General features: G+C 37.1%; 1 protein-coding gene and 1 long non-coding RNA gene across 6 annotated transcripts in view; one reads left to right on the top strand and one right to left on the bottom strand.

Annotated features, from left to right (window-relative positions):
* COG6 (component of oligomeric golgi complex 6) overlaps nt 1–15,170 on the bottom strand; it is a 175,658-nt gene extending 160,488 nt beyond the window's left edge. For 3 of the 5 annotated variants that reach the window (XR_004346655.1, XR_004346656.1, XM_032611024.1), the window contains exons 1-7: nt 14,868–15,076; nt 12,882–13,025; nt 8,850–8,921; nt 7,287–7,345; nt 1,449–1,560; nt 1,000–1,082; nt 546–616 (exon numbers count right to left, since the gene is read on the bottom strand). Coding sequence is in view for 3 of the 5 variants with exons in the window: in XM_032611024.1 (XP_032466915.1) it covers nt 546–616; nt 1,000–1,082; nt 1,449–1,560; nt 7,287–7,345; nt 8,850–8,921; nt 12,882–13,025; nt 14,868–15,020 (694 nt within the window). In the remaining 2 variants the exon portion in view is untranslated. Of the gene's footprint in view, nt 1–545; nt 617–999; nt 1,083–1,448; nt 1,561–7,286; nt 7,346–8,849; nt 8,922–12,881; nt 13,026–14,867 lie in introns of all 5 variants that reach the window. The other 2 variants (XM_032611025.1, XM_032611026.1) reach the window with 2 other exon arrangements.
* LOC116743013 lies at nt 15,145–22,174 on the top strand. Its single transcript, XR_004346657.1, has 3 exons — nt 15,145–15,284; nt 15,615–15,728; nt 18,834–22,174. It is a non-coding gene; the product is annotated as an uncharacterized LOC116743013 (long non-coding RNA).
* Nucleotides 22,175–22,506: the final 332 nt, after the last annotated feature.

Here is a 22,506-nt window from a genome sequence, read left to right as displayed (position 1 = left end):
AGAGCTCAGTCCTCAGACTCAAAGAACTAAGTTATGCCAACAAACTGAATGAGCAAGGAAACAGACTACTCCTTAGAGCCTCCAGAAATGAATGCAGCCCTGCCCACATTTTAATTTTAGCATGGTGATTTCTGACTACAGAACTATAAAATAATAAATTTGTGTTATTTTAAGCCATTAAGATTGTGTTAAATTAGTTACAGCAGTAATAGAAAAACTCACCATTTATTATAGTTGTAGTAAGTACTATATGTAAATAACATGTCACATAAATAACAAGAGATGTCTAATCAACTTTAAGATAATCTGGGGCAGAAATACTGACTTTATTTTTTTATTCCCATCCTTAATCATAGACAGTGCTTGAATGATAGTAGATGTTTATGAGACACATACAAAGACAATATGTTCAAATATAAAGTTTTTCTTTTTAAAAATAGTTTTTGTCTACTAAGATCAAAATGATATCAAATAAAGACTAAGTGAAATAACAAAATCAAACACTAATATTCATGAATCTAGACTGCATAAAAGAAATCACTTACTTTGAGCCCACCGGTAAAGTCTTTCATAAGATGTTTCTTGAAGCAAGGCCATCTGTTCCATAATTTCTAAACTAAAAACATTAAAGGTTTATTATAATTTATTAAAAAGTTTTAGCCAATAGCTATTGAATATATCTAAGAACCTAATCACTTTATTTAATTACAGAGTGATTTGGTTATAGCCTATTAACTTTTTATCATCTTGTGGAATAATTTTTCAGTAAATGTTTATAATTAAATGTCGCCAAGTTTAACACCATCACTTAGATACCCAACTGCTGTTTTACTCTGAACGTATCAGGGTATAACTTTCTCCTTATCCAAAGATACATAAAGATTAAACTTCTATTTCACAAAATGTCATAATGTCATATACTTTAAGAAGAACCTAGAAAATCGTTAAATTTTGGAAATATAAAAGGTAACACAATCATGAACTGAAAAGACTACTCACCCTGCTGTTTGTTGGTTTGTACGCAAGAGAACTTTGACATCATTATGAATCTGTTTTACTCTTCCCAATGCCTTGAAAAAATCCTTTAAAATTAAAGCATATTCTTTTTAACTATAGATCTAGAATACAGAATTTACAAAAGAAGCAATTAACAAGATTGAAAATGGTTGCCAAAGGACTTAGAGATGGGAAGGAGTGGGATAGGTGATGTAGGTTTTCTTTATAAGCCATGTTGTACTCTTTGACTTCTAAAAACAACCAAAAAAAAGTATATGTATTGCTTTGAAAAATAAGGTAATTTAAAATATGCACCTTAATTGCTAAATTTAAAAACATTTTTAAATCAAAAAAAATTTTAGGTGGTAAAATAAAGCCTTAAAAAAAGAGTGATTTCTCTATAACATCTGTAACTGCTATGCTTTAAGTGATTTTAACAGAAAGCAAAATACCTCAGTGATAGGTCCTTCTCTTGTACCTCGGAGAAGACTCATTTCGTCAGAAGTCAGCTGGAACTTGGATAAGAAGGCATCGGCAACTTGCGCTCTTATTTCTAATGTTTGACTGTAATATTTCAAAAAAGGCAACAAAAAATCAAGCACACTATGCATCTGCATAGCTTTAAGACAAGTTACATCTGACACAACTTTTAAAACAAAGGTGTGGAAGAGTCTCAATATCTTCAAAAGCCTTATTTCTGCCTCAAATATTAGAAGCCCATCAGGCACGTAGGTGATAAAACTGGCTAATATTGTTCAGTAGAAGCCACAGTAAAATGATTAATCATTAAGCAGAAGAAGAAATACATTCATGAATGGTCCGGGTATTACAATCCTTAGCCACTTAGGTGTACTTGCACAGTTTGCCTCTTGAAAACAAAGTTATCTTACAGAAGAGAAATATGCCAGTTAATTTCTTCTCAGTCACTAAAAAAATCCTAAGCCTTTGAAGCTTGCACATGAAGTACACAACAACCAAAAATCAGGTCCATTATTTTCTTATTTTAGGTTAGAAATAGTAGTCAAGAATTCATTTAGTAATCCCTCATTAAATCAAAAAAATCACTCTTCCACTCTCCCTTCCCCACTTTTTCTGCATACGATCATTAAAAAAAAAGTCTTTTCAATTATACTATCCGAACGCAACCTATCTAGACTAGCTGACAATTAGCAAAAGGCACACTCTAGTCTGCAGGGACCTGGAAGGACTGAGCAGGGTCCCATCTAAGGGCAAGTCAGGAATACAAACTACAAGAGCAGAAATTCAACATCCCTGCCTTCTAGATCTTAGATGTGAAGATATATAAATAAAATTATAAGTGTTTCACTAGTAGTGTTCACAGGGCAGTGATATTCCACAATCTAACAATATTCAAACGAAACTGAACAAAGATAAACATTAACCCTATCTGAACAGACAGTACAACGCATGCCATCTTTGTTTGTACTCGAGTTGTGAGGTTTTAAATTCAGTCAAATGCCCTGCTGAATGACATAGGTTAGAAAGGAAAGGTCCTCCAGGTGGCAGTAATGTTCTGTTTTTCTCAAATAATGTAAATCACCTAATTAAATTTATACAGATTTAAATAGCCTATGTCCTTAATCATCTTATTAATACTGATACTGATATCTAAAAGTTACCTAAACAGGTTTTGTTTTAGATAAAGCTCAAATTGTTATCATACAGGATTTAAAGCAATTTTAACACTTCATAAAATTCCTTGAGACTATACAAATTAACCATTTCAATGAAAACGTTTTGAGAGTTTCTTTTGGATTTTATAGTCAATTCATCATGCACAATGGAAAATTCATCGCTTTATTGGTTCATTTTGTCTAAACTAAATCTAGCACAGTTGACCCTTGAACAACATGGGGGTCAGGGACGCCGACCCCAGCCCCCAACCCCCTGCCCAGTGCAATGGAAAATCTGCACCAGCCAGATTCAACTTTACAGCCAGCCCTCTGCACCAGAGGATTCAACCCACCATGGCCTGTGTAGGACTGCAGTACATATTAACTGAAAAAAAAACCCACATATAAGTGGACCTGTGCAGTTCAAACCCGTATTGCTCAAGGATCAACTGTAAATTCAAGATATTATTTAAATCACATTACTCTTTAGTTTTACCATATATAGTCTTCCCAGGTAAAATTTCACAACCATTCTTGACGAAGTTGCGGAGTATTTGTACAATCAAGTAGCATGAACAGGGATCTCCAAGGTGTAAAGGCCCTGAGCTAGGGTCTGAGGTGACAAAAGGTACACATGAGGCAGACCCTGCCCTACTGTACAATACAAATGAAATATGGTAACTTTTGGAGGGCTTTTAGTATCTAAATTAAAAGTATATGAAATTAATGCTAAAATAAAACATAAATGGTTATTGTAAATTAAAACTTCTAAGAGTATTTGATGTGTATTCATGTAATCACTGTATATGATGTAAGTTATATAAAACATAAGTGAATATGGCAAATGCATACTGTGGAATAATATACAGCAAATAAAAAATGAGGTCGAGCTATATGTAGTCACACAAAATTATCTATAAGGCACTTATAGGTACAAAAAACAAGTCACAGAAAAATACGTACAGCAACCCCCATGTACTTTTAAAAAGAAACTTTACACATACACAGGAATTTTCAGGACATGTATTCACATACTGCCTGAGTATATAAAATAAACAGATTATTTCATTTTTATAATGATTCTTTTAAACCATCCCAGAACATGATTTATGAATCTTGTGGTATTGGTTTTTTCCTGAAAATATACCCCTGTCATATTTTAACTCTAACTTCTAAACTCATCTCCACCAAATAATTTCAAAATAATTGAAAAAAGCTAGCAAAAAAAAGGGGTGGGTGGGGAGGCATAAGATATAGATCAAAACAACAAAAAAAGCAAAGAAATATACATGGCAAAACAAAATGAAAACAAGGTTGATCTACCAATATTCGGTTAAATGTAAATTAAAATAGTGTGATACCATTTTTCATCTATAAAATTGCTGTTTTTAATGACAACATCTAGTGTCTACAGGGTTTAATAAAATAGACATTCTCATATATTGCTGATGAAGCTGGAAATTGGCATAACCTTTCCGGAGAGAAATTTAGGCAATATATATGAAGATACTTTTTAAAATTTCTACCATTTGATTCTTTAATTACAATCAAATTCTAGGAATTTATCCTAAGAAAATAATCTGAAATGCACAAAATGATTTAAAAACACTTACCAAACCATTACGTTTAATAATGGAAACAATATCTGATAATTTAAAAATGCTTGTTCATTCACAAGAAAAAATACAATGCCACATTAAAAAACATGTTTTTTAAAAATAAATGATATAGGAAAACTAACATGAAATTTTACGTGAGTGAAGTAAAATGTAACTATGCATACATACTAACTCTGGGAGAAGATACACCAAACTGTTAACAGTGGCTATGTCTGGGTGGTGAAACTATACCTGACTGTAATTTTCTTCTTTAAGTCTTACATACATAAAGGAGAAGAAAGAAGATGTGATGCTCCCCTGCCTTCTCCTAACTTTTTACCAGGCAATGAAAGAATATGTATCACATATGCTCTATATTTTTACATGTATATTTGTGCAAAATAAATCCTTTTTATATTTTTATGTGTTACCAACTTCAAAACCTAAATTAAAATAGCTTATAACAAATAATTAAAATTACAAAACCATTAAAAAATAAAGTAGTAAGAAAGAAAGAGGGACTTCCCTGGTGGCGCAGTGGTTAAGAATCCACCTGCCAATGCAGGGGACACGGGTTCGAGCCCTGGTCCGGGAAGATCCCACATGCCACGGAGCAACTAAGCCCATGCGCCACAACTACTGAGCCTGTACTCTAGAGCCCGCAAGCCACATTACTGAAGCCCACATGCCCTGGGCCCACACGCTGCAACTACTGAAGCCCACATGCTCTAGGGCCCGTGTGCCGCAACTACTGAGCTCGCGTGCTGCAACTGCTGAAGCCTGTGTGCCTACAGCCTGTGCTCCACAACGAGAGAAGCCACCGCAATGAGAAGCCCGTGCACTGCAACTAAGAGGAGCTCCTGCTTGCCCCAACTAGAGAAAGCCTGCGCCCAGGAACAAAGACCCAACGCAGCCAAAAATAAATAAAAGAAAAAAAGAAAAAGAGAAAGAATGAGAACTTAAATAACATAGCTGAGGAAAGCTATCGCAATTAAGTGCAGAACAGCCTAAACTTCCAGCCACCAAAGCCAATGTAGAAACAAGATGTGCTACACAACTTTGTCTAATAAGGGGGGAGAAATATGAAGGGTAACGCTCCTTGAGGTATGTCAGACAGTGTGTTCAGCAGACTGTACCCTGTGACACAGTTTATTATTCCTTTCTTCAGATGTGATAACTGAGACTGAGGGAGGTTAAGAAATAACTCGTTAAAGATTAAAAATCTAATGACTTCTTACCCAAGATTTGTATTAGAATTCAGGTTTTCAAGGTCTACATTCTTTCCACTAACATACTACACCTCAAAAATAAACAAACATAAGCCAGAGGCTATGTTTTTCTGAGTCCAGACAGAAATTTGGCTGGTAGGCCTTTCCATGAGACAAAAAAATACATAATAAATAGTGATTTCAGTGGTATTCAAAAATATGGAGGTATGTTCATCTGGACATAGCCTTTCCTAATCATCAATGAAACCCATCTTCTGACTGTCAATTAAACATTAAGGGCAAATGTTAAACTGCAGTTCTGTGGAGACAATTCTACACCAAACTTTACCTATAGAGCAACAGCTGTCAAAATGACCTCCTTCTAACTCAGTTGGAAAAAATATTCATATCATTTATAAATTTGTCTGAATAAGAATATCATGTTATCCAAATAAGCCCATAGAATTTCTATTTCTAAAGCCAAATGCTTGTCTAAGTTTCTCGTTAAAAAGGAAAAGGTAATTTTTTAAAATGGAAAAACAACTCTGCCAGCACCCAGGAATCTGTTATGATTTCTGCTATGTAATTTTCTTAAAATACATTCACACAAATGTTCATTTGGCACATCAAATCCATAGCTCTTGGGATACTAGAATGCCATAAATGTTTGCTTCCCAGAAACATGCCAGGCCAAAACACTTTTTTCATAGGCTTTCTAAAATAATAAACATAAACAACCTTGCTTAAATAGTTTTGACAACATATGAACAGAAGGACAATATTCTAATATTGCCTCCTGCAGACATTAACCAGTCCCATACATGTTACAAGCTCCAATAAAATGCTTATTTTTCATTTTTTATTTTATGTTCCTTTCCTGACATTGGAATAGCTATATTTCATATTCATTCACTCAAAATTATTTATTGAATCTACAATGTGTTACGCATTGGAGACACAAAAAGAGACTAAGAAATTGTCATCGTTCTCAAGGAGCTCACAGTTCAGTAGGAAAGAGAGTCAAACCAATCATTAGTTACGAGACTGTACTACACACTACAGTAAAGATGGCAAGAGAAAGATTTAACTCAGACCACAAACTCAGACCACAAACTTTGTAAACAGGATTGGTGATCTGTTACTCTTAGTTTTAGTCACAATTTTCAGTTGAATCCATATATGCTTTTATAGTCAGCCAACAATAACTTAACAGAAAAATTTATGTGTGGGTCTCTAACTGCAAATTTCTTTTCTAGGAAACTTTTCTTTCAAAAGATTAGTTGTGATACTAAAAACATTCTAATTTGATGCTCAAGGCACATGCTTAGTTCTGAGTACAGAAATCCAGCACCTGCCTTTCCTTAGAGAGTTGGCTGCTCTGTAGAGCCAACCATCTCTTCACATCAGCTGAGGCTGCAACTTTTCTCATCGTGGTCCATGCACCAATGGGAGAGACCTGTGTGGTGATGGAACGGTTCTGTATCTTGACTGTAGCAAGATGCATAATTGGAAGTAAAAAGTAAAAGACAGTTATGAGAAAAAGATAATAAAATTACTAAAACTTTGAAAAATCCACATTTTAAAAAGCAGTCATTTTTTAATTCTATGGCAAACAAACAATGCATCATCACTTCCAAAGAGGGATAATCTCTCAATCATCCCAATTATCAATGTTCCTAAACTATTGTTTTATGTTTATTTTACTCTTGGATAACAGCTTACAACCTCATACTTTGTATCATTTTTGAGTCACGTTTTTGATTATTGTTTTAACTTTGAAGTTATCTATAATTTTCTTTCCCAGTTATCTCCAAATTAATGAAGAGTTGATTATGTAAAGAAAAACTTACCTTTCAGCTTGAAGCTTAGTGGTTTTTATTATTAAATCTTGAGTCTGTTCCTTTGCTGCCTAAAATTATAAACATATCTATTATCAGTACATTTCAACTTTTTTCAATTTCAGAAAACTAATACTGCCACTTACTAGAGTTCAGACTATAGCAAATGAGATCACACTCCAGAACTCAAAAGTTTAAAAAAGGCCCAAGTACCTGAAATAGATGTTTCAAGGCTCATACACTACATTTAATAAGAAGAACTCACTCAGAACGCTAAGGCTTACAAGAAAGAAAAAGGTATCACAACGATGTTTATTAAGGAATTTAATAGCTCCTGATGCTTCTCAGTGGAACAGAAGCACTGCCAGAGCCAGGTAAGGATGAAGAAGAGGACTTCGGCTATAGACATGCTGAGTTGAGGTACCAGGAAACCTCCGAATGAAGCTGTAAGTTAAGTCACTGATACGCCGTTGTGGAACTCAACAGAAATACCCAAGGTGGAGATAAAAATTTGAGAGTTGGGATATACAAAAAAGAAAACCCTCATATAGGATTCTGGAGAACATTAAAGATAGCCCCATCTAAAGGACAGAGGGCTGTTCCTGGCCAAGTCATACTAAACAATCCTCTCTCTCCCAAACCAGAGCTGAAAGGATCAGGAGTGAAAACTTGATGAAAAGGTATTTCAAGGATTAGGAAAATATTTATAAAGTGAATTGAAACAAATCACAAGTGTAACCAGTGAGATTCTCTCTCAAAGACCTGAACTGGGGAACACTACAAAACTAAGGCAGTTACTAACGAGAAGAGAAACAAGTGAGTGGTTGTGAGGCAGGTAGAAACACAGGGCATTAAATGAGTCAGAAGTATGTAGGTCAGGGCTTCCCTGGTGGCGCAGTGGTTGAGAGTCTGCCTGCCGATGCAGGGGACACGGGTTCGTGCCCCGGTCCGGGAGGATCCCACGTGCCGCGGAGCGGCTGGGCCCGTGAGCCATGGCCGCTGAGCCTGCGCGTCCGGAGCCTGTGCTCCGCAACGGGAGAGGCCACAACAGTGAGAGGCCCGCGTACCGCAAAAAAAAAAAAAAAAAAAAAGAAGTATGTAGGTCAATGTTAACTCTACAGCCAAACTAGAGGTTTGGAACTGCTTTAATAAACAGACCTAAACTTACATACATTTTCCTGAGATATTTTTAGGCTGAACATAAATCATAATTAAGCTGGGTCTTTACTGGGCATAGCATTAGTTTGAAATTATTCCTAAGGCTTTCTACTAAGGAATTTATTTCTGCTGCATTTGTTGAACATTATGGGATTGAAAAGTTTATCAAGATTCCACAGTTATCTCTATACTGGCAAGATCAAAATATAAAGGCTTCTGGAGTTAACTGTGCAATATTAGTAAACCATCACCAAAGAGACACAAAGACATTTATAGTTAAAAAACATAAGCATGATATTTATATTCAAACATCCTACAGGGCATGATGTATCAGATATCCACACATTTTGTAGACCTATCTAGCAATTTCTGAAAGCTTATCAGGAACTAGGCTAAAATCCAGACATTATACAGTACCTGTAGGCGACATGTCATATCTTGACAACAGCTGTTCATTGCCTGAACATCTTCATGTATGCTTTCAAGTTCCTGAAAATGAAAAAAGTAACATCAAGCAGTATATATATAGTTAAAGAAATTTCTCCTCTTAGCCAAATCCTTATTTTTGTCCCTTTCTTGCCAAAGCATGACAAAAGATCCCATATTTAAGACTGAAAATGATTAAAAAGAATAATATCTAGTATAAGAAAAGATGTAAAAAAAAAAAACCTAGTATATTCTTTTTAGAGGGTCTGACAATAGGAAAATGGCAAATGCTTTAAGAATATGAATACCTGTTTATTCAGAAATTCTCATACTAAGAATTTATCCTAAGAAATTAATCAGATAAGTGTGCAATATATGTAAGAGATGATCAACACAGAGTTGCCTAAAACAAATGGAAAATGGGAAATGTTTCCAACCATACAATGGAAACCCGTGCATACATTAACAACGATAATATCTGTGTGTGTGTGTGTGTGTGTGTGTGTGTGTGTGTGTGTGTAAATTAGCATGGAAAGATGTCTATATAAAGCTAAAAGAAGGCTTATAAAGCAATACATATATATGTGTGCAGAAGAACACAGGGAAGACTATGAAGGGCTATACAATAAAATACTGACAGGTTATTTCTGTGTAGTAGAATCATAAGTAATATCGCTAGTTCCTTCTATGTCTGACTTTATTATTTATCTTTTCTATAATGAATTATTTATAACTTTTAATTAATAAAAAACAAGAAAATTTGAAAACCCAATAAACAATAGTGCCTCCTCCTGTATGGCTGAAAGTAATCACATATTAGATCATGCCAAAAATCTGGTAAGTCTCCCAGTAACATTCTTTCCCTATATACTCCCACCTCCAGCCCCCTCCACATATGCAAGAATTTACCTGGTCACTAAGGTCTATCATTTATAGCCCTTATTATGTACATCTTATCCATTTCTTTTTTTACAACCCAAACAGCTACTACTTGAGTTCAGTTCAATTGCTTTCTCCTGTATGGACTGATAAAAAACGGTCTTCCAACAGGCCTCCTAGGCTCCAAACTCTTTACTAAATCATTCTCTACAATCTTTACTGAACCAATCTCTTAATATAAAAAAAATGATATCACAGAATTATATTTAACTTCATACTGCACTATTATCTTCTTTTTCCCAATTCAATTCAGTGTAACACAACAGAAAGATATGCAAGGAAAGAAAGTTTCAGTGGGAGACATGGTCTTACTATGGTCTCTTTCAACACAATGCCCAAACCTTCAAATGAAAACATGACAGTTTTATGAAGGGATGGGCCAATCATAGGGCAAGAGATAAGAAAGCAACCAAGCAGGACTACGAACAAAATGTAAGGATGAACCAGAGTTAGGAAATCACTTACAAGAATATGAGCATACATCCTAGTTCCAGAATTACATTTTTTCCTTTCTCTATATAAAGTACTTTGAATTATAAAAATCATAGCACCAGACATTTTCAAATGTTACTCTCTGTATCTTACCATTAATAGGATGTAAATCAGATTAGTTAAGTGCTAAACTGCTTTAAACAATAAAAGAATGATTTCAAAATAGCAATTAATGTCAGCAATAGCAAATAGGTACTAATAGGCAAATTAATCTATTTCCTTAAATCTCACTGTATAAGACTAGCACTATGACATTTTATCAGCCAACAAGGTCAAGAATAACTACTCCTAATATATACTTTAGCTACTATAGTACACTGAATGAATCTGATTTGTAAAATAATAGAAATTACATCTCTTAATATATGACTTAAATGCAGAGATTTGCTAAATTGTAATTCAAGAACCTTTACATTGCTTGTATGTAAAGCCTTCATTTGAACTCAAACTGCCTTTTATTCCCGATTAAATTACAGGTTGTTAAATACAATTGCAGTATGATAACCTTTAAAGAAATCTTTTATTATGGAAAAATTCCAAAATTATCTAAAAGTTGAGATAATGTGAATGCCTATGTACACATCACACGGCTTTAACAATTAGCAACTCATGACCACTCTTGTTTAATCTACCTCTGTACCCACTTTCTAACTCTCTTCCCATCCACTTTCTCCCTCCCCAAGCTGAATTATTTTGAATTCCAGATAGCATATCATTTCATCCATAAACATATCAGTATGCACTTCTAAGAGAACTCAAAAAAAATGCCATTTACCCATCTAAACATTCAACAATAATCCCTTAATATCAAATTTCTATTCAGTGTTCAAATTTTCCCAGTTGTTTCAGTTTTTTTAATAATTTGTTCAAGTTGGGAACCAAATGATATTCACAAACATCAACTGGTTGATATTTCCTTTATTTCTTTAAATAAAGTGTCTTTCTCTTACAATTTATTTGTTGAAGAAACCAGTTCATTTGCCTGCACAGTTCCCAGCACACCAGACTTGCTGACTGCTTCTTCATACTGTTAACATACTCCTCTGTCCCCAGTATTTCCTATAAACTTGCAATTAGATCTAGAAGCTTGATTATATTCTGGTCCAATTTTCTTGCAAGAATTCTTCACAGGTGATGTTGTATACCTTTGTTAGCAGTCACATATATGACTGTTTCTTTTTGTGAGATAAGCAGTTACTGATGATAGTGGTTTCAACTTGGGCAAATTTGTCCCCCAAGGAGGCATCTGGCAATGTTTGGAAACATTTTTGGCTGGAACAACTTGAGGAAAGGTGGTGCTCCTGGTATATAGTGGACAGAGGCCAGGGATGCTGCCAAACATCCTACAAAGCAGAAGACAACCCTCAACAACTATCTGGCCCCAAATGTCAATAGTGCCAAGACTAAGAAACCCTGAGCTAGATCCTTTAAACAGTGGTTACAAAATCTTCTATCATTTCTTCATTTAGTAAGTGGAATATTACTATAAAGGGAAGCCTTGCCTCAACAACTGTATATAGTTGGTACCAAAGACAGGATAAATGCTTGACTCTTTCCTTTTATTTAGTTGTTTTAAAAACGATAAGTTGGTTCCCTCATATCCACCTAAGATAACCAGTGAGGGTTCTGTTGGTTTTTAGTATCATTATGAACTCATGGATTCAAATATGCTTGCTGTGTTTCAGTCCACTGCAGTCATTCCTACTGATGCTCAAATCACCTATATTAGGCCAGCGGAAACCTAAGTTAGCTCCAGAGTCCTTTTGACACTTCCCAGTAGTCTTGTACAGCCTCCTCACTTTGGTACTTTCTTCCAGAGGGAAATGGTGTTTAGAGAGTACAATTTAGATGTGCTCATCACTACTATCTCTCCCTATTTTTACGAACACTACCAAACTTCCCTTTTAATCTTCCAGATTATTAGCCTTCAGCCAATGAAATCCTACTACACTGTTAAAAATAATCTGTCTCACTAGAACCATGTATGACACTTTCATACAACTCACACAGAACTATTAACTATGTAATATCACTCAGTAATATTAACATAATTAATGAAGTATTATATAATAAATAAAATATAACATAATAAATAAAATTCATTTTCACCCTATGGTGAGTAGACGGCTCACTCAAGTGTAATGAAACATTATTTATTAACTGAAGTCATTGATCCTAATTAATCTGAAAATTTCATAATTTAGGATGCAGTAAAGTAACTCAATCCTAATTCATCTCCAGTGGAGAAGTGGTTATCTAAGGGAGGTTTATTCAGTGAGGGACTATTTCTACTGGAAAACCACTCAGAGGAGTGCTATTTTTTGTTTGTTTGTTTCAAAAGCTAAGATTCCTAAAAGAATATCCTGGAACATATGTTACAACTTTCCAAAAAGCAGCACTAGTGGAGGTTAGAGATTTAGAAATCACACTAATCCAGAGAAAGACCTAGAAGCTGCTGGAGTAAGTAGCTAAATTTCTATTTGAGCACGGTACACGAGTTGCAAACATATCAACTCTATCCATAGAGAAGCTCAGCACAGAGCCAGGCATATAGTAAGCTCTCAATAAATGGTAAGTGAAAAGTTTACATACTTCCTTCACTTCCTTGAAAATGCTTACAAACTCTTCATTGATGGCTAAACTTCTGCGTTCAATATCTCCACGTAAATTTCTTCGAGTGCGCAAACTATTTTCAACAAAAAAGGTTGAGAGTGCCTTGAGAGCTTCCAACATCTCCTACATAATTGATAATAAAAGAACATTATTGGGACCGATTTTCAAATGTTTTTCTAATCTCAAGCAAAAATTTAATGAAATCATTTCCAAATAATTTGTTTCCATTACACAATCCAAAATATACTGGATGACCTTCACATTACTGAACAGTAAACTTATTTCTGAGACACAATAAGGACATACTTACTTGTGCATTGTGACATATATACGTTATTCAATGCAGAATTGTTTGGAACTGCAAAGATTAGAAAAAACCGTAATGTCCATCTAAAAAGGATTGGTTTAAAGACATTATGATATAGCCATTGAAAAAAAGTGGAAATTCTTGGGACTTCCCTGGCAGCGCAGTGGTTAAGAATCTGCCTGCCAATGCAGGGGACATGGGTTTGAACCCTGGTCCGGGAAGATCCCACATGCCGCGGAGCAACTGAGTCTGTGCGCCACAACTACTAATAAGCCTGTACTCTAGAGCCCGTGCGCCACAACTAATGAAGCCCACACGCCTAGAGCACATGCTCCGCAACAAGAGAAGCCACCACAATGAGAAGCCCACGCACCACAAGAGTAGCCCCCGCTCGCCGAAACTAGAGAAAGCCAGCGCGCAGCAACGAAGACCCAATGCAGCCAAAAATAAATAAATTTTTAAAAAGTGAATTAACATTTAACAAGAAATAACTGCTGCGGCACTGTGCTGAGCATTTCTCCCAGATTCTCTCATTGAACCTACACAACAACCCTGAGGAGGTTACTGGCAGTATTCCCAATTTAGAAACTTAACATGAGCCCACAGAAGTTAAGGGACTTATTGAAACCATGACGCACCAATTTGGTGGTTATATCTAATAAGTGGTGGTCCCAGAGCCAACCTTTCTTACTCATTATAGTGTAATGCTATTTTTTACACACCAATTCTTATTGACAGCTTACTGTCAGTTACCTAAAAATTTATCTATAAAAATAAAATTTTTATAGATAAAAATTCTATATCTATAGATTAAAAATTCTATTTTTATCTATAAAAATGTATCTGTAAAACTCTCACTTAAACATAGTCTAAAATATGTATAAAAATAAAAATTTATCTATGAAACTTATCTAAAAATTTTAGATAGAAACTTATCTATAAAACTCTCACTTATACACATTCTTTTTTCTTTATGCCACCATGGCATGACCAATATACCTAGCGACTCAGTGATACAGAAGAGATAATCTGCTACCACGGGAGATGGAAAGTCCAATCTAAGTTTCAGGAGGTACTTGGGAGAGGATAAACTATCCTGTAAAGAAATACAGCATGAGCCCATTACATCATAGACAGTGCTTGGCTCACAACAAAAACTAGTAGCCATGAGCAGGTGGTAGCCCTTTCGCGCTGCAAATTATTTTAATTGTTTTCACCTGTCAATGGAAAGGCTCAAGGATGCTTAGCCCTGACCTCCTGTTCCCCCTAAGCTCCCCATTCGCGTTATCTTATTTTGTAGTTTGCTCTTTTGCATTTTTCTTCTCCTGCCTGGGGCTCTCCTCTCCCCTCCCTGCTCAGACCCCCGACACCTGCGGGAGCAGGGGACTTCACCGTTTGCCTTCCCGATCCAGAGTCTTCGAAGAACAGTTTTAATTAAATATGGGGCAACACCCAGGAAACCTCTTTGCTCTTCCAGGGGCTCCTCGGCCTCCCCTTTCTCACCTGCCCCACGCGGCAGCGCAGCGGGTCCCGCGGGCCTGGGGTCCCCTCCGCGGCGGGGACAGGGACGAGCCCGAGGGCGCCGGACAGACACCGCCCCCAGCCCGGGTCCGACCCGCAGACGACGCAGCACCCTCGACCCCGCCAGTCCCGCTCACCTTGTCGTTGTCCAGCCGTGTGTCCAGGATCTTACGCAGTTTCCGCGATAGCGGGTTGTTAGTCTGCGCCGAGGGCCCGCCGGCCCCATTGTTGAGGCCGTTGGCAGCCCCGGTGGCGGGCACTGCTACTACTTCCCCGCTGCCCTCGGCCATAGCGCCGCGCGTCCCGCCCCCAACTCGGCCGCAGCCACCTTAGCCCAGAGCACTGACGCGCCGGCAGCCCCATAGCGCGCAGGCGCGCGTTTGCCGCGCAGGCGCTCTCGGAAGGCTCTGCTTCGCCCACTCCTGTGCCGCCAGGCTGCTAGGAGTGGTAACAGCTGCTGGGAGGGTAGAGAAGTTGGGGGAGGCGGAGCAAGACCCGCCGGGTGAGAGGAGAGTAACGCGAGATTTTGCAAAGTGGACTGAAATTCAAATCAGGTTTGGAGTTTGGGAATTACGGTTTATGGGATTAAAGGAACTTCGGGGTCCTGAATCTGTGAAAGTCTGAGCTAGACTTAAGTAAAATACACTGAGGCCTGTGCCTGGGCAACTGTGTTCAGTAAAAGCTAACTCTAGTTAAATTCACTTTAGAATACTTTGTAACTGTTTCCTGCTATGAAGGAGATTTAAATGCAGATGTGGAAAGAATTCCAAAATATAGTATGTGAAAAAGCAAGGCGAGTTACAGTGTGTTTAGTGTGATCACTTGTGTGGTGTGTGTGTGAAATAGAGGTACATGTAAATTTAGGCCTTTTTTTTTTTTTCCAGGATGACATTCCTTTGGAAGAGAGGCTTCCAATTTTCATTTTGTACCTTTCCAAATGGACTGAATTTTCTAATCTTCCCCGTGGGTTACTTAGTATGTCAACAGCGGTTATTAAGGTAAGGTAATTATGGCCTACTTTTCTGTGTTTATTTGTACTTCTCTGAATTTGCAATTGTAAAAAAAAAAAAGGAAACAAAATAATTTGAAAATTAGGATGATATAGTAGGATGAAGACAGGGAAATTATTGTAAAATTTAAATATATTTAAAGCAATTTGTATATTTTTTAATGTTCACCTATCATTCTTTTATAAGGCTAACTGTAAATACTAAGTTAAGGGCTTGAAATCAATACTTTTCAACAGTTCAAATCAGTATTTTCCAACAGTTAAAATAAATATTCAGGTAAGCCTCATTAGAGACCTAGGTTTTATATATGTACATATTTATATATGTGTATATGTAATATTTATATATAACAATTTTTATTGAAGATAAAGGTTTTCTTTTATTGAAAATGTAAAAGATATTTATGTGTATTGAACTTCCTTAATATAGTAGACACTGAAAGTATTAGAGACAGACTCTGACTTAAATATTTTAATTTAATGGGAGAGCAAATACATGCATGTAAAAGAGTAAAGCATTTTTATATAACAAAGCATTTTTTAATAAATTTATTTATTTGTTTGTTTTTGGCTGCGTTGGGTCTTCGTTTCTTCACGTGGCTTTCTCTAGTTGTGGCAAGTGGGGGCTACTCTTCGTTGCGGTGCGTGGGCTTCTCATTGTGGTGGCTTCTCTTTGCTGCGGAGCATGGGCTCTAGGTGCGTGGGCTTCAGTAGTTGTGGCACGTGGGCTCAGTAGTTGTGGCTCGAAGGCTCTAGAGCGCAGGCTCAGTAGTTGTGGCTCGAAGGCTCTAGAGCGCAGGCTCAGTAGTTGTGGCTCGAAGGCTCTAGAGCGCAGGCTCAGTAGTTGCGGCGCACAGGCTTAGTTGCTCCGCGGCATGTGGGAAAGCATTTTTATATAACCACAGAAGAACCATGCTGAAGTGTAAAACGTGGACATTCTTACCTTCCAAGTAGCCGTTGAAAGGAGGGCCACTTCAATTTCCCCCTCTTCCCCTTTGGTTAGTTATTAAAGCTTTCCTGCTCTTTGGCTTCTGAAATAAGTGGAAGTCACATCATTTTGGTCACTGTGACTTCATCAAAGTATAATATGGCATTTATTAAAGCCATGTCTGGTGAATCACAGAATAAAATAGAATGCTCAGTCCTCTACATTCTTCCCTGTATTAAAAACAATAGCTTCTATTATTTAGTGTCCAAATTTATTGAGAATCAGGCTCAATGCTGGATCCTTTTAATACACTATTGTTATCTGCATAACTACCCTGCAGCATAGGGATCATTACCATTTTATCATGTCATTAGTATTCTGTTTATGATGAGTAATCCAAGCCTACAGAAGTCTTTCCGAGGACATAAGGCTACCTCACATCTCATCGTTAGTTACCAGCTAAGTTGACAGTAGTTTTCAAATTCTACTACTGCTTCCTCAGTTTTCATTTTGAGTTGTGTACACCTCTCACTTGGAATGTAGGCAAAAACTTTTGCAGCCAAACTTTCAAATGTATTCTGTGTCGGTGTTGCCTTGACACTGTTCTTACTACCTTTGCACTGACACCAGCACTATTTCTCGAAAACAGATTTGGTCCTATCACTTTTTTGCTTTAAAAACCATGATAGCAGTTATTGAATAAAATAACTTTTTAGTATGGTGTACACATACCTTCATAATCAGATCTCAGAGTATCACTGTAGTTTTATTTCTAGGTACTTGTTTGTGATTATAACACTCAAGCCACCTGTATTTTTGGGGCCACAAACACATCCCAAACTTTTAAGTCCCCATACATTGGCTCATACAACTCACTCTTCCAGGAATATGTGCTCCTGGGAAACTGGTGAAATCCTATTTGTCCTTCTGGCTCCACTCAAATATCACTTCTTCTCTGTACCTTCACATAGCTCCCCATCTGGCCTTGGGCAGAATTAATTGATATGTCATGCAAATTCCATAGCACTTAATATAATACAACACCTCTAATAACTTGTGTCATACAATTATTTTTAAATTTACTTAAGTTTTGTGTTCCTCCACTAGACTCTAAGTACCTGGATGATGGGGACTTTGCCCTCCTGGTTTCCAGCACAATATCGTACACAATATATGAGCTGATGAAAGGCTTACTGAGTGAAAAGTATTGAAATGAAGTTTTTGTGTTTTTTTAATTTTATTAATTTTGGCTGTGTTGGGTCTTCATTGCTGCGCACGGGCTTTTCTCTAGTTGCGGCGAGTGTGGGCTACTCTTCGTTGTGGTGTGTGGGCTTCTCTTGTTGCAGAGCACGGGCTCTAGAGCACAGGCTCTAGAGCACAGGCTCAGTAGTTATGGCTCACGGGCTCTAGAGGACAGGCTCAGTAGTTGTGGCACACGGGTTTAGCTGCTCTACAGCATGTGGGATCTTCCCGGATCAGGGATTGAACCTGTGTCCCCTGCATTGGCAGGCAGACTGCCAACCACTGCACCACCAGGGAAGTCCCGAAGTAAAGTTTTACAGCTTTATAAGTTAGAGTTTTTTTCTTTTGAAGTGTAGTTGATTTACAATGTTGTGTTAGTTTCTGCTGTACAGCAAAGTGATTCAGTTATATATATGTATATATATAAATTATTTTTCAGATTCTTTTCTATTATAGGTTATTTCAAGGTATTGAATATAGTTCCCTGTGCTATACAGTAGGACCTTGTCGTTTATCTATTTTGCATATAGTTATCCCAAGCTCCTCATTTATTCCTCCCCTTCTTCCCCTTTGATAACTGTAAGTTTGTTTTCTATGTCTGTGAGTCTATTTCTGGTTTATAAATAAATTCATTTGTATCTGTTTTTAGATTCCACATATAAGTGACATTATATGATATTTGTCTTTCTCTGTCTGACTTACTTCACTTAGTATGATAATCTCTAGGTCCATCCATGTTGCTGCAAATGACATTATTTCATTCCTTTTTATGGCTGAGTTATATTCCATTGTATAAATCTTCTTTATCCATTCATCTGTTGATGGACACTTAGGTTGCTTCCATGTCTTGGCTATTGTAAATAGTGCTGCAGTGAACATTGAGGTGCGTGCATCTTTTCAAATTAGAGTTTTCGTCTTTTCCAGATATATGCCCAGGAGTGAGATTGCTGTATCATACAAAAATGAACTCAAAATGACTGAAAGACTTAAATATAAGACATGAAACTTAAAACTTCTAGAAGAGAACATGGGCCAAAAATGCTCTGACATAATCATAACGTTTTCTTAGATCAGTCTCTCAAGACAAAAGAAATAAAAGCAAAAATAAATAAATGGGGCTTACTCGAACTTATAAGCTCTTACACAGCAAAGGAAACCATGAACAAAATGAAAAGGCAACCTACGGAATGGGAGAAAATATCTGCAAATGATGCAACCTACAAGGGCTTAATATCCAAAATATACAAGCAGCTCATACAGCTAAATATCAAAACAAACAAACAACCAATCAAAATATGGGCAGAAGACCTAAATAGACATTTCTCCAGAGACATACAGGTGGCCAACAGGCACATGAAAAGATGCTCAACATCCCTAATTATTAGAGAAATGCAAATCAAAACTACAATGAGGTATCACCTTACACTGGTCAGGATGGCCATCATCAAAAAGCCTACAAACAGTAAATGCTGGAGAGGGTGTGGAGAAAAGGGAACTTTCCTGCACTGTTGGTGGGATGTAAACTGGTGCAGCCACTATGGAGAAGAGTATGGAGTTTCCTTAAAAAACTAAAAATGGAATTAGAGTTCTTCATTGCAATGAATAGGAACTGACTGGGGCTGACTTAAATAGAAATTTATTTGACAAGAGGATTTTGGGTAAGTCTCAAAATTAATAGCAAGGATGAAGGACCACACTTGGAAGAGAACATGGGGAAACAAAAGGAAGCTGGGGACACATTGCCATCATCAAAATCACTCCAGAGAACAGCTCATTGTGGACCCCAATGTCATTACTGCTGAAGCCTGGACCGACAGGTCACTTCACCCACTGACCTTGAACTTTAGGATGCCTCCACCGCACAACTGCCGGTGCTGTCTCTGGAGACTGTTGTTTAAAATTCTACCACCTCCTGAGGAGTTGTCCCTATCTATGCTTTTTGTGTCAGTTTCTCTTGATTCCCTGCAGTGCCAATTTCTTTGTGTCCTCAGGTTTTGTTTCTACATTTGTGTGTCTGCTTAGTTGAACCTAAAGCACATGTCCATGCTCTGTTTTCTACAAAGGCTGAGAAATCGAGTATGAAATTTTTACCTTTCATTGTTATTTCTCTGTGGAAGTCCTAGTAACATGTACTGTCTCTCCTGTGTATTTCTCTCAGGGACTTTGAAGCATCGATCCCACATTTCCTATCTCTTTTTAATCACGACTCCCTGCGCCTTTTCTTTGCACCTTCTGTTACCTGCTTTACTGCCTAGTCCTTGATTTTTAGGCATTGAGGCTTCTCACATGGAAAGAGTTCCTGATTTCTCTCTTTTCTCTGAAACCTCATGAATTTTGAAAGCTGCTTCAAATTTTTCATTTTCTTTTTCTGATTCAGGCATATTTTCTGCCATAGTTCTCATCCTTCAGTTTGTCCTTAAAATGCTCCAATTTTAAGGTTTCATGACTGAAACCTTAGCAGTCATGAATGTAATGATTTCATACCTCTTTAGCAATAAAATGATTTCAAACCTGCACATGAAATCTGCAGAATGAATAACTGCGGCTGGTCGGACTGGAGCCTGGGTAAGGGCCGGCTTTCTTTGCTAAGTACACCTTTTTTTCTCATCTGTGCAGCCTCCCCTTGGCTGCCTGTACCAGTTGGAGTTTGGGGTTGCAAAGTAACAGACAGTGTAATTTACTGGAAGGATGTGAAGGCAGCTCGAAGAACTGAAGGCTGAAGGTCCGGCTGGGAACCAGCAGCAACTCAGGATCTCAGTAAGTGGAACCACTTGTTGGTTTTTAGGGCACTGCTGCTAATTCTTTTTTCTGCTTTTGCTCAACATTCAAAGTCCTAAAGCGAGTAAACTTTGACCACATGCCCATCCATTGGTCAGGACACCATGTTTTATGGTTCCACCCTGTTACCAAACCAAACTTTGGCGCTCAGCCAAAGCACAGCAAAGCCAATCTACCAACACCAGGTTGTAGTGAAGAAAAGTGCAGCATTTATTGCAAAGTGCCAAGCGTGGGACAAAGCAAGGGAAACGTGAGGCTCGTGCTCAAAAGACCAGAACTCACCAGTGGCTTTCAGGGCAGGGTTTTTAAAGACTGTGAGGGAGACAGTCCCAGGATGCATGATCGGCTTGTGCAGAATTCTCTGATTGGTTGATGGTAACGTAACAGGGTGATGTTTCAGGAATCTCCGTCATCAACCTTCTGGTTCCAACCAGTTTGGGCTCTACGTGCTGGTGGTCAGCATGCAGTTAACTTCTTCCATCTGGTTGGGGTTTTAGTATCTATCAAACGACTCAAGGTTATGACTCAGGATTTTATCTATAGCCATTGAGGAAGAATTAAAGGTTCTTGATTTTGTTTTATGAGTGAACTACTATGATATTGTCTTGTTTGACTGTTTTCCTTTGTTTCTGCATTTTTTTCACTTCTCTGATTAAATTTGATCTTTGGAACTCTGGAAAGGCCTAGGAGGCTAAAGCTTTTTACAAACAAGAGGCAGGGGACATGAGGATGTCTGTGCCTGGGAAGGCCCTACAGGGTCCTGCTTGGTTTCAAACCCAACAGCACACAGTACTGGAGAGGTAATTCTGGTCAACATAATAACTATAAATTTGTGGTCTGTGAGACAGATTAGGAAATAATCTATATTTAAAAGGTGCAAAATCCAACCAGATAAAGAGTTTAGTTACAGCCCCAGCACTGGGGGTAGATGGGACTGTCATGCAGATTTTAATTAGCTTTGAGCAAACGAGATTAGTTGCAACTCACTGGGGTGGGAGATAGTGTGAGTATGAGACGCCGTGCACCCAAATTAGACAATTAAATTTATGATAGGGGTTATAGTAAGAGTTGTGTCAGAAGTTAGAGTAAAAATAAAATGGCTAAGAAGTAGCCAGATGAAACCATTTCTAGATGAACAGGATTGGCATATTAACAGGCAGCTGAGGTAGATTATTCTGGAAATTGCCACTAGGTTCCAGGTCTCTGTCCAGAATCTCTAACCACAGCCTGAAATTTTTTGAGTAAAGAGATGATAAAATGACTTAGCAACTCCAGGAATATGTAAAAATAAGCATGGAGAAAATAATGATAAAATCCTTGGAATCAATATTTTGTACCAGTTTGGAATGTTAAGGGCAAATCTAGGTGACCACAACTGCAGAAAATAAATGAAAAAGAAAATGGGAAATTTGAGCAGTGTATGTAATCATCTGAAAAATATAGGTTGTCTTGTTTTTAAATCTGACATATTAAACTTGTAATTTCAACTTGAAAATTTTTTGTGTGTGATTTTAATTTTAAAAGGTATAATAGTATTTGATAAGTTTTAACAGCATTTATAAGTTTAAATAAATCTGAATCATCAAATCTTTATTATTAGGTTTTCAAGTATCATTTAAGTACTTAAGAATATTTTGTGTGTTAGGTTTGTAATTCCACCTGCTTATCTGTTTGAAGTACTTTAGAAAACCAGATATATGAAATATTTAAGTTGAAAAGTTTTAGATAATTAAGTCAATCACAAAAAAATTCTTAAATATTTAGGAGAACATAACTTGCATGACTTTGATATGAAATATTTAAAATAATACATGAATTA

Source organism: Phocoena sinus, chromosome 18 (assembly GCF_008692025.1).
Source record: "Phocoena sinus isolate mPhoSin1 chromosome 18, mPhoSin1.pri, whole genome shotgun sequence".
In the NCBI taxonomy this organism is placed as follows: Eukaryota; Metazoa; Chordata; class Mammalia; order Artiodactyla; family Phocoenidae; genus Phocoena; species Phocoena sinus.
The sequence above is the reverse complement of the archived record's forward strand: the minus strand, read 5'-3'. Positions and strand labels throughout refer to the sequence as shown.